The 13,770-nt window shown below is 36.0% G+C and overlaps 1 protein-coding gene across 1 annotated transcript in view; it reads left to right on the top strand.

Moving 5' to 3' along the window:
• ttc7b (tetratricopeptide repeat domain 7B) overlaps positions 1-13,770 on the top strand; it is a 470,560-nt gene that overhangs the window by 116,008 nt on the left and 340,782 nt on the right. Inside the window, exon 4 of the mRNA XM_073039387.1 lies at positions 2,039-2,172. Within this exon, the coding sequence (XP_072895488.1) occupies positions 2,039-2,172 (134 nt within the window). The remainder of the gene's footprint in view (positions 1-2,038; positions 2,173-13,770) is intronic.

Raw genomic sequence — 13,770 nt, 5'->3', positions numbered from 1 at the left:
TGAACCACCTCACATTTATCTGTATTAGGAACCACCCACACTTATCTGGGTTATAAACCACCTCACATTTATCTGCGTTATGAACCACCTCACACTTATAACCATATAACAATTACAGCACGGAAACAGGCCATCTTGGCCCTTCTAGTCCATGCCGAATGCTTACTCTCACCTAGTCCCACTGACCTGCACTCAGCCCATAGCCCTCCATTCCTTTCCTGTCCATATACCTATCCAATTTTTTTTTTTAATGACAAAATCGAACCTGCCTCTACCACTTCTACTGGAAGCTTGTTCCACACAGCTACCACTCTCTGAGTAAAGTTCTCCCTCATGTTACCCCTAAACTTTTGCCCCTTAACTCTCAACTCAAGTCCTCTTGTTTGAATTTCCCCTACTCTTAATGGAAAAAGCCTATCCACGACAACGCTATCTATCTCCCTCATAATTTTAAATACCTCTATCAAGTCCCCCCTCAACCTACGCTCCAAAGAATAAAGACCTAACTTGTTCAACCTTTCTCTGTAACTTAGGTGCTGAAACCCAGGTAACATTCTAGTAAATCTCCTCTGTACCCTCTCTATTTTGTTGACATCTTTCCTATAATTCGGTGTCCAGAACTGTACACAATACTCCAAATTTGGCTTCACCAATGCCTTGTACAATTTTAACATTACATCCCAACTCCTATACTCAATGCTCTGATTTATAAAGCCCAGCATACCAAAAGCTTTCTTCACCAACCTATCCACATGAGATTCCACCTTCAGGGAACTATGCACCATTATTCCTAGATCACTCTGATCTACTGCATTCCTCAGTGCCCTACCATTTACCATGATTGTCCTATTTTGATTAGTCCTACTAAAATGTAGCACCTCACACTTATCAGCATTAAACTCCATCTGCCATCTTTCAGCCCACTCTTCTAACTGGCCTAAATCTCTCTGCAAGCTTTGAAAATCTACTTCACTATCCACAACACCACCTATCTTATCTGTGCCCATACTTATTGTTGCCCACACTTACTGATTGTGATCTGTTGGTCAGTTTAGTTTTTAGTATGTCCTGCAAAAGAGATGTAAGAAGCTATACATTTCCTTTAACCTTATTCATATTTTCCATCTGGCTTTGTGCTCATTTCCTTCTGAACATTGTTGAAGAAATGGGATATATTTTCGATGATAAAGCTGATAAATGGTTGTTATTAATCATGCGCAGCCACGCCATGTTTCTTAGTTAAACACCATGTCTGACAACAATCATAACTTATGTTAGTGTGAGTACTAAATGTTACCAATCAAATCTTGGGTCATGGCATTGAATTTATGGTGTACGTTGAACATAGACCATACAGTACAGGCCCTTCAGCCCACAATGTTATGCTGACCTTTTAACCTATTCTAAGGTCAATCTAATTCTTTCCTCCTAATATTCCTCCATTTTTCTATCATTCATGTGCCAATATATAGAGTTTCTTAAATGCCCCTACTATTTATACCTCTGACACCACCTCTGGCAGGAAGTTCCACATACCCACACTCTCCGACATCCCCCTTCACTTTCCCCCAATCACTTTAAAATTATGTCCCTTTGTATTTGCCATTTCCAGCCTGGGGGAAAAAAATCTTGGCTCTCTTTATCTTGTACACTTCTATCAAATCACCTCTCAACTTTCTTTGCTCCAAAGAGAAAAACCCTAGTTCACTCATCCTCTCTTCATAAGGCATGCACTCTAGTCCAGGCAGCATCCTGGTAAATCTCCTCAGTGCTAAAGTAAGGGTTCCCAACCCTGAGTTCATGGACCCCTTACTCAATGATATTAGTTCATGGCATAAATAAGGTTGGGAACCCCTGCTCTAAAGCTTCCATAGCTTTCCTATAGTATGGTGACTATAAATGAACACAGTATTCCAAGTGTGGTCTAACCAGAGTTTTATAGTGCTGCAACATTACCTTGCAGTAATTATTGTGATTCATATTCAGTCTAGTTTTTAAATTAGCAAATATGATTAAGCATTTTTCTCTTCTTCATTAGGACTGTGTCTGGAAAAATTGCTTTCATCAGGATCATCACAAAGTGATCTTCAGTTTGATCCCGAACAAGAAATAATTACATGTTATGAGAAAGCTGGTGACATAGCGCTGCTTTATTTACAAGAAATCGAAAAGGTAAGAAGGAATTCACTGTTATTTCTGATAAAAAGCATGTTTCCATATTATGTGTTAATTGCGAGGTGGCATGGTAGCGTAGTGGTTAACACTACTTCTGGCACTAGCGGTTAGGGTTCAATTTCCATGACTGTTTGTAAGGAGTGAGTACATTCTTTTTATCACTGTATGGGTTTTCTCCAGGTGCTCCAGTTTCCTCCCACGTTCCAAAAAGACATACAAATTTGGGTTAGTGAGTCTTAGACGTGCTACGTTGGCACCATTATATTGGCATGCATGGCAACACTTGTGGGCTGCCCCCAGACCAGAAGATCCCAAGTGTGTTGGTCATCAATGCAAACAATGCATTTCACTGTATGTTTCGATGTTTCAAAGTATATGTGAGAGATAAAGGTAATCATTAGCTCTTTACAATCTTTATTTAAACGCTTATTAAATCTCTGTGAAATTTGATTACTGCCCTGCACAGTCCTTGTATCAGTATTTTCTAAAACTGCACTTTGCTCAGTCTAATCAATCACCTTGAATGTTCCAACTGCTGCCACTTAGCTGTCCATTGCGATGGTCATCATGTCATTTATGTTATGTATCTTTGTAAGGCTCCTCACCTCCATTCTAATAACTTTCAACAAGAGCACCATTGAGAGTTTCCTATCTGGCTGCATCGTTGTGTGGTATGGAAACTGCAAGACCTTACAGAAGATACTAAAAACTACTGAGAAGATCACTGGTGTGTCCCCACTACCATTCAACAATCCCTTTGATCTTTGTGGAAGATAGAAACAAAATTAGGCTAATTAGCCCCTTGGGCCTTTTCTTCTCCAGTATCATGACTTTTTTTTAAAAATTGTATTTATCCTTCCTTTTCTGCAATTGAAAAGCACTTCATCTGAGCATCTCCTGTGCATTGTCCTCTGGTTGCCTGGAGAGAATGTAGCAATGTAGAATGCACATAAGGAGGGGAAGTTATTGTAGAACCTGTATCATTACATTATTGAACAAAGAAACAGACTTGAGTGGCTTTGTGATCTACTCCTTCACTTTCCAATAGGACATTGAAGTAGACAGTATCTGAGTTTGCAGGGAGTTTGCTGATGCCCTGATAAACTTTGTATCAACCACCAAAAACAAATTAATTCATTATGTAGAGTTTTGCACAAGGCAGCAGTAATTGTTGCACAATCCTATGTAATCATCACCATGGACTGATTCATGTGAAACCCCTGGAGTTGCTTGCAGAAGAGCTGTTGCTGTGATATTTAAACACACTTTCTTTCTAGCCAACAAACATAGAACATAACAGATCTGTTTGTACTGATCTGTTACATTACAGGCTCTTCAGCCCAAAATGTTGTGCCGACCCTTTAACCTTCTCTAAGATCAATGTAACCCTTCCCTCCTACATAGCTCTCCATTTTTCTTTCATCCATATCTCTAAGAGTCTCTTAAATCTCCCTAATGTATCTAGCTGGCAGTGTATTCCACACACTCACCAATCAGTGTAAAATGCTTACCTCTGACATCAATAAGGTTGTATAAGGCATTGGTGAGGCCGAATTTGGAGTATTGTGTCCAGCTTTGGTCACTGAATTACAGGAAGGATATTGATAAGGTTGAAAGAGTGCAGAGAAGGTTTACAAGGATGTTGCTGGGACTTGAGAAACTGAGTTACAGAGAGAGGTTGAATAGGTTAGGACTTTATTCCCTGGAGTGTAGAAGAATGAGGGGAGATTTGATAGAGGTATATAAAATTATGATGGGTATTGATAGAGTGAATGCAAGCAGGCTTTTTCCACTGAGGTTAGGGGAGAAAGAAACCAGAGGACATGGGTTAAGGGTGAAAGGGGAAAAGTTTAAAGGGAACATTAGAGGAGCTTCTTCACACAGAGAGTGGTGGGAGTGTGGAATGAGCTGCCAGATGAAGTGGTAAATGTGGGTTCACTTTTAACATTTAAGAAAAACTTGGACAGGTATGTCGATAAGAGGTGTATGGAGAGATATGGGCCGGGTGCAGGTCAGTGGGATTAAGCAGAAAAATGGTTCGTCACAGCCAAGAAGGGCCAAGATGCCTTTTTCTGTTCTGTAATGTTTTATGGTTCTATGGTTCTATCAAATGGAACCACCATGTCAATTGTCTACTTTGTGTCACTTAGCTGGTATGAGAACAATTTGTTTCTTTTGCATTTTAAGTGCCTTAACAGACCCCAAGAAACACATACAGTACGTACAAAAAATATTCACCCCCTTTGGAAGTTTTTATGTTTTATTGTTTTACAACATTGAATCACAGTGGATTTACCTTGGCTTTTTTTGACACTGATGAACAGAAAAGACTCTAATTAAAAACACAAAATACTGGCAGAACTCAGCAGGCCAGACAGCATCTATGGGAGGAGGTAGTGACGACGTTTCGGGCCGAAACAAAGACTCTTTTGTGTGAAAGTGAAAACAGATCTCTACAAAGTGATCTAAATTAATTACAAATATAAAACACAAAATAATTGATTGCATATGTATTCACCCCCTTTAATATGACACACCAATTCATCACTGGTGTAGCCAATTGGTTTTAGAAGTCAGATAATTAGTTAAATGGAGATCATCTGTGTGCAGTCAAGGTGTTTCAATTAATTGTAGTGAAAAATATACCTATGTCTGGAACATCCAACTGCTGGTAAGTCAGTATCCTGGCAAAAACTACACAGTGAAGACAAAAGAAAGCTCCAAGCAACTCCACGAAAAGGTTATTGAAACATACAAGTCAGGAGATGGATACAAGAACATTTCCAAGTCACTGAATATCCCTTGGAGTACAGTTAAGTCAATAATCAAGAAATGGAAATATGGCACAGCTGTAAATCTTCCTGGAACAGGTCACCCTCAAAAACTGAGTGACTGTACAAGAAGGGGAGTAGTGAGGGAGGCCACCAAGAAACCTTTGACAACTCTGGAGGAGTTACAAGTTTCAGTGGCTGAGATGGGAGAGACTGCACATACAACAACTGTTACCTGTGTACTTCACCAGTTACAGCTTTGTGGGGGAGTGGCAAAGAGAAAGCCACTGTTGAAAAAAATCTCATACGAAATCTGAGCAAGAATTTTTTAAAATTTATTGGATGTGGGAGTCACCAGCTAAACCAGCATTTATTGCTCATCATTAGTTGCTCTTAAGAAGGTGGTGATGAGCTGCCTTCTTGAACCGCCACGGTCCCTGAGGTATAGGTACACCCACAGTGCTGTTAGTTGAGGGAATTCCATGATTTTGACCTAGTGACAATGAAGGAATGAAGGAACAGCAATATGTTTCCAAGTCACGATGGTGAGTGACTTGGAAGGGTATTTCCAAATGATGGTGTTTCCAGATATCTGCTGTTCTTGTCCTTCTGGATGTTAGTGGTCGTGGGTCTAGAAAGTGCTGTCTTAGAAACTTTGGTGTGTTGTTGCAGTCCAGAAGGCATGTGGGAGACTCTGAAGTCAGCTGGATGAAAGTTCCATGGTTTGATGAAACCAAAATTGAGCTTTTTGTCTATCATACTAAATGCTATGTTTGGCATAAGCCAAACAATGCACTTCATCAAAAATACATCATTCCTACCAGGAAGCATGATGGTGGCTGCATTTTGCTGTGGGGATGCTTCACTACAGCAGGCCCTGAAAATCTTGTGAAGGTAGAGGGTAAAATGAATGCAGCAAAATACAGAGAATTCCTGGAGGAAAACCTGATGCAATCTGCAAGAGACTGTGACTTGGGAGAAGAGTTCTTTTCCAGCAAGACAATGTCCCCAAGCATAAAACCAAAGCTACACAGGAATGGCTTAAAAACAACAAAGTTATTTGATATGTTACCTGTTGGATTCATTATTCAGACATAGATGGCTATCCTTTATGGGTGGAATTGGAGAAAAACTCGGTGAAGGGGTATTCCTTGGCCTCTTTACTGGGAGCTCCTCTACCTTTTCTGCTCCCTAAGTTTGGTAGACAAGACCTTAATCCTATTATTATTAAACATACATTAAGAATTTCGTTTCAGTTTCACAGATTTTTTGAATTAAATAATTTTGTCCTTTCTAGTAAAATATATCGTAACAATTTTTGAAACCATCAATTTTAGATCAGGCTTTTTTAATTTGGAAAACCAAAGGAATAATAACATTTTCAGATTTGTTTGTAGGGGATTGTTTAATGTCTTTTACAAATTAGGATTTTTTTACATACTTTGCTTCCAAATTATCCCTCCACTTATCCATCTAATATAATAGATACCTTCTTCCAGGTTAAACCACTCCAAAAAGGATCAATAGCTACAATTTGTAAATGGTTATTGAATTTACAAATGATATCTGATGATAAAATTAAAGCTACCTGGGAATTGGAATTTCAAGAGTTATTTTCAGATAATCAATGGAGTAAAATTTTTCATCTGGTAAATACTTCTCTCTCTCTCTCTCTCTCTCTTTCAATCTTTTTATTAATAATAATATGAACAAAATACAATTGATATATTAATAAAGGGATTACAAGCATACAAATTCCCTTTGCACATGAAAGAATACATAAGCAATGATTACAGTATAAATGAGTTTTCCCAAAACATGAACCATACAGTATATGTATGAACAAGGTAAATCTAGGTATTTCATAATATATGATATAAAAAAACAGAAAAAAGAAAAAAAAGTTTGCAAAATTAACTAAACTACTAATCGAATAGCTAATAAAGAAGAAAAAAAAGCAAAAAAAAGAAAAAAAAGAAAAACTGGAAAAAGAAAAAAAAAGGGCTGTTTATAATATCTCACAAGACTACATAATCATCAGTGTCGTCAACTCCGATCCTCTCAACATAAATAAGATTAAAGCTGGAAAATCAAATAAGCTTGGAACAGGGTCATATTACATCATATGAAAATATTGAATAAATGGTCTCCATATCTTTTCAAATTTAATAGAAGTATCGAATACACCACTTATAATTTTTTCTAAATTTAAACATAACGTAGTTTGAGACAACCAATGAAATACAGTGGGAGGATTAATTTCCTTCCAATTCCATCAAAGTGAGAAATGCAATCATTCAACAGGCGGAAGAAGATAAATGAAGTGAGTCCATCATTGGTAAACCAAAAATTGCGGTAATAGGATGGGGTTGTAAATCGATGTTCAATACCGCAGAGATAATATCAAAAATATCTTTACAATATTTTTTCAAAAGCGGACATGACCAAAACATATGAGTTAAAGACGCGATTTCAAATTGACATCTATCACAAATAGGGTTTATATAAGAATAAAAATGAGCTAATTTATCCTTAGACATATGGGCCCTATGTACGACCTTAAATTGTATTAATGAATGTTTGGCACATATAGATGATGTATTAACTAATTGAAGAATTCTATCCCAATTCTCAATAGGAATAATAAGATTAAGCTCTCTTTCCCAATCATTTTTTGTCTTATAAAGGGGCTCTGAACGTATCTTCATAATTATATTATAAAGTTTTGATATAAGCCCTTTTTGAAAAGGGTTTAATTCAAACAAACTCTCCAAAATATCTGAAGACACAAAATTTGGAAACGTAGGAAGTACCGTACTTAAAAAATGTCTAATCTGTAAATATCTAAAAAAATGAAATCTAGGCAAATTATATTTATTAGATAATTGCTCAAAAGACATAAAACAATTGTCCGAAAATAAATCAGAGAATCTTAGTAATCCCTTAGTTTTCCAAGCCGAAAAAGCTTGATCTATAATTGAAGGGTGGAAAAAGCAATTAGATACAATAGGAATATTTAAAACGAATTGAGTCAACCCGAAAAATTTCCGAAATTGAAACCATATACGTAAAGTATGTTTAACTATCGGGTTGTCAATTCGTTTCGGCAATTTAGAAAGAGCAAAAGGGAGAGAAGTCCCTAAAATAGAACCCAGAGCATAACCTGGTACCGATTTAATTTCCAAACTCACCCAATGAGGGCCAAAAGATTCATCCCAGTCTTTCAACCAACATAACAAATATCTAATATTAACTGCCCAATAATAAAATCTGAAATTAGGTAATGCCAACCCACCTTCCTTCTTTGTCTTCTGTAAGTATATTTTACCTAACCTGGAATTTTTATTCTGCCATATATATGAGGAAATTTTTGAATCAACATTAGTAAAAAAAGATTTCGGAATAAAAGTTGGTACCGCTTGAAAAATATATATGAAAACTTAGGTAAAATAACCATCTTAATAGTATTAATCCTACCTATCAGAGATAAAGATGATGGTGACCACTTAGTAAACAAGCATTTAATCTGATCAATTAAGGGTAAAAAATTAGCCCTAAATAATTCTTTATGGTTTTTTGTGATTTTAATCCCTAAGTAAATAAAAGAGTCATTAACTAATTTAAAAGGTAAATTTCCATAACATGGGACCTGTCTATTCAAAGGAAACAATTCACTCTTAATAAGATTTAACTTATACCCAGAAAACTCACTAAATTGAGCCAACAATGATAGAACTGCTGGAATAGATTTCTCAGGGTTAGAAATGAATAATAATAAATCATCTGCATACAAAGATAACTTGTGAATATCTGTCCCACGATTAATACCCGAAATATCCTGTGATTCTCTGATGGCAATTGCCAAAGGTTCTAAAGCAATGTTAAATAGTAATGGGCTAAGAGGACAGCCTTGTCTAGTGCCCCGAAATAAACGAAAAAAGGGAGATCTTTGATTATTAGTAAACACCGAGGCTACTGGAGTGTGATAAATCAGTTTAATCCAAGATATGAATGTCGGACTAAAATTAAACTTCTCCAACACATAAAATAAGTAAGACCATTCAACTCTATCAAATGCTTTCTCCGCATCTAATGAAATGACACATTCTGAAGTGCTATGTGAAGGAGTATAAACAATATTCAGTAATCTCCTAACATTGAAAAAAGAATAGCGATTTTTAATAAAACCGGTTTGATCTTCCAAAATAATTTGGGGTAATACCTTCTCCAGCCTGGAAGCCAGTAACTTGGAAAAGATCTTGGAGTCTACATTCAATAAAGATATTGGTCTATAGGATGCACAGTCAGTAGGGTCTTTATCTTTCTTCAGTATTCAAGAAATGGAAGCTCTATAAAAAGATTGTGGCAAATTCCCCAATCTAATTGCTTCTTCAAAAACCCTGCATAACCAACGAGAAAGAGTAGCGGAAAAACATTTTAAAAATTCTGCAGTATACCCATCTGGACCTGGTGCTTTCCCAGAATTCATTGAGGGAAAAACCCCTTTAATTTCTGCATCCGTAATAGGAGTATCTAATATTGAAAGATCATCGGATGATAATTTTGGAAAATTCAATTTCCCAAGAAAATCACACATGGTATTATGTTCCTGAGGGAATTCAGATTGATACAGGGAGGTATAAAAGTCTTGAAATGACTTATTTATCTCATCATGGTTAACTGTCAAATCCCCATTCTGCTGACGAATCTTAGTGATTTGACGTTTAACCAAAACATTCTTCAACTGACTAGCTAACAGTTTACCCGATTTATCACTATGTATATAAAAATCAGATCTGGTTTTCATTAATTGATTTTCAATCGGAGATGTAAGTAATAAACTATGTTCCGTTTGAAGTTCAACCCTTTGTTTGTAAAGCTCCTTACTAGGAGTGATCGAATATTTCTTGTCAATCTCTTTAATTTTATCAACCAATAAAAGAGTTTCCTTCTTAATGCGTTTTCTCAGACCAACAGAGTAAGAGATAATCTGTCCACATATATACGCTTTAAAAGTGTCCCAAAGTGTTCCGCAAGAAATATCATCAGTGGAATTAGTTGAAAAGAAGAAATCGATCTGTTCCTTCATAAATTTAATAAAGTCCAGATCTTGCAATAAGGTAGAGTCAAATCGCCATTGTCTAACATTAGAAGCTGTATCCGTAAATTTAATAGAAAGTTTTAATGGAGCATGGTCAGAGATAGCTATAATATCATAATTACAACCAATTACCGATGGAATAAAACAAGAGTCAATAAAAAAATAATCAATTCTCGAATAAGAATGATAAACATGTGAGAAAAAAGAAAACTCTTTGTCGTTAGGATGCCGAAATCTCCAAATATCAAAAACTCCATTATCAGTCAAAAAGGAGTTAATACAAGTGGCCGACTTATTGGGTAAAGTCTGAATAGATATAGATTTGTCCATCAAAGGATTTAAACAACAATTAAAGTCACCACCCATTATTAACTTATATTCATTTAGATTAGGTAAAGAAGTAAATAAGGACTTAAAAAAATCAGGACAGTCCACATTTGGAGCATAAACGTTAACCATAGCAACCTTTTTATTACAAAGTAAACCTGTAATTAACAAAAATCTACCATTCGGATCCGAAAGGATATCGTGTTGAACAGATGCAATAGAGGAGTCAATAAAAATTGAAACTCCCTTTACTTTGGCATTCGAATTCGAATGATACTGTTGACCCCGCCAAGACCTAAAAAAGCGATATTTGTCCTCCTTCCTCACATGAGTTTCTTGTACAAAAATGATATGAGCATTAAGTCTTTGGAATACTTTGAAAATCTTCTTTCGTTTAATCGGATGGTTTAAACCATTAGTATTCCAAGACACAAAATTAATGGTCTGAGCCATGCTTCTAAAATCAACCCTTTGGTATAAAAAGGGTTAACCAAATTATAAACTCATGCACCCGGAAGAGGAACAAAAATAAAGAGCGGACCCGGAAGTGACGACATCGTAGACATATTTGAAGTTCAAAAACAGCCCAAATGAAAAAACTAAAACAAACTGGTAAAAGAAAAATAAAGTTAGAAAACAGACCATCCCCCACCCCCACAAGAAAAAGAAAAAAAGCCAAAATATGGCTAGAAAAAGGAAAAAATGAGACTAATTCTACCCCCATATCAGCGGAAGACCACTCCGTATATAAAGGATATATATAAAAAAAACCACCCCAACTTTAAAGATTATAATCACTATACTAAAAACCACAACTAAGTATATTTTACTAAAATATGGTATACTAAATATACTTAGTTGTAAAAAAAAGAATATAATCACTAAAAGCTTATAAATCGGGTTATAACCCAAACAAATCAAGAAATATTTAAACTATGATAAGCGATGCATTATAGGAAGAAGACGAGAGAAGAAAAAATAACGCCATCTTAAACAAAACCAAGAATATTTTTCCAAAAAACCACCATCTTAATAAAAAAGAATTCACCTTCGAAGGGTTAAAAATACACCTTCGAAGGAACAAAAATATTAGTCAAAAATATAGTATAATGGTTAAAGTGTATAAAACAGAGCGATTAATATAACGAAAACACACTTTAACTTAGTAAATACTTCATCTATTTGTGCCTGTCATTCCTTGATACAGTTCAGGGTAGTGCATCGGGTACATATGTCAGGATAAATTAGCCCGTATTTTTCCCTACATTAATCCTATTTGTGATAGATGTAATACTCAGGCGGCCACTTTAACTCACATGCTTTGGTCTTGCATAAAGTTGGAGAATTTTTGGAAGGATGTTTTTAAAACCTTATCAAAAGTCCTGGATCTGGATTTACAACCAAGCTTATTTACAGCTATTTTTGGGATTATTCCATCAGAAGCAGGATATATTCCTGCTTCCGCTCAGCAGATGATAGCCTTTTCAACCTTATTGGCTAGGAAAGCCATTTTACTTAAATAGAAGGACCCTAACCCTCCTACTGCCTTTTATTGGCTTTCCTCTATCATGTCCTGTTTAAGTCTAGAGAAAATAAGAAGTCGGACATTGGATACATCCTTTAAATTTGAAGAAATCTGGTGACCTTTTATTCAATATTTTCATATGATCTGATTTGTGTACTGATTCTCTTCCAGCTATTTTTTCAGAACCTTGGATTTGATCAGAGAGTCTCTCTTTTGTTTTTTCTCTCAGGATGGACTGCCCAGTCCTTTTTTTTCCTGTTTAGAATAGTGGTTTTTTTTTCTCTTTTTATATAAACATTTCTAATAGCTCCTTCCTTTCTTCATAAATTCATAAGAGGAGAATTATTCATTCTATATCAAATTTAATATCTGCAGAATCTCTTGTGTTTATATATGGAATGAGTTATCAGCTATATTGCAGATTCAATAGTATCAAAGCCATAACCATAAATTCTGAAAACCCCTATCTAAATCTCTCCATATTTTGCCTCTCTTTAACCCCTTTTCACCATCAAACTCATCGATATAGCTTTGGTTACCTGTTCATATATTCCTTTTTGTAACTCAAACCATTGAAATGAAGGGAGAAGTAATACTAAAGGAAAATCATAATGGGAATAAAAGAACACCTTGATGCTTCAAACAACTATTGGGTCTCTGATGCTTGAGGAAACCATTTCATTCACTATTGTTGTGTAAGCTGTTTGAAAGGATTTAACAATTTCTCTCCAAGTGCTACACTCCATTTAAGATTTTGAGCACTTCACTTATTTATTCATGCTCGTCAGCAAGGAGAATGACCTTGGAGTCCTGATTTCACTGTGATTCAGTGAAATAGTATGCACTGTAATAAGATTGTGCTCTTGGCTTGATGCTCAGTGCTCAAAGTCAGAAGTCAAAATAAATTAATTATCAAAGTACATATATATCACCATATACCATCTTGTGATTCATTTTCTTGAAGGCATTTATAGGAAAATAAAGAAATACAATAGGACTTATTAAAAAACTTATGTATAAACAAAGAATGACAAACAATTTGCAAAAGAAGACAAATTGTGTAAAATAAATAAATGATATTGAAAATGTAAGTTGCAGACTCCTTGGAAGTGTGTCTGTAGGTTGTAAAGTTAGTTTAGCATTGAGATAAATGAAGTTATCCATATTGGTTCAGGAAGCTGATGGTTGAAGGGTAATAACTTTTCCTGCACATGGTATGGTGGGATTGTGTTGTTGAATCAGGTTTGTGGGTCTGGCATGTGAGACAGAAAACACTGACCACCAATAAGTATATTAATCAGTTATTTACAAATAGTAAAAATTTGACCAAACATTCATGTTCCCCAAGTTACAGAAGCTGCAAGGTTGAATATTCAACAACCCTACTTAGTTAAAAGCGCACGCAAAACATACCTTGACAGTGGTTATGTACATTGCTTGCCTTAAGCAAAGGAAAGGAGAGCAAGTCCCTTTCACGTGCTATTTTATACCAGCGATATTTGAAACTGGATTCCAGGCAACTAACTAATGGGAAAAGGAGCTGCAGTTTCTAAACTAACCAATCACGCAAAACAACTTTTGACAACCAGAATAAACCACGGCCCCCAAAGGACTCTCCACCCCTCGAAAGTTGCAAACGTGATGATCTAACCGTCAGAGGAGTATGACTCCCATGAACTCCCTAAGTTACATATAAAACACAGGAATACAATACCCAATACTGGAAACCCAGTGGTCACCCTCTATACTACAGTGGTCCACCAGCCCCACCCCGGAGTGTAATAGCTAATGAGATGGTCCCCCACTTAATTTTATACACTGACTCTCAGATGTGATCAACCAGGTGAGTGATGTTCAGCAACCCATCAGGA

Source organism: Hemitrygon akajei, chromosome 3, assembly GCF_048418815.1.
Source record: "Hemitrygon akajei chromosome 3, sHemAka1.3, whole genome shotgun sequence".
NCBI lineage: Eukaryota > Metazoa > Chordata > Chondrichthyes > Myliobatiformes > Dasyatidae > Hemitrygon > Hemitrygon akajei.
Note: the sequence above shows the minus strand (reverse complement) of the source record. Positions and strands in the feature narration are given on the sequence as shown.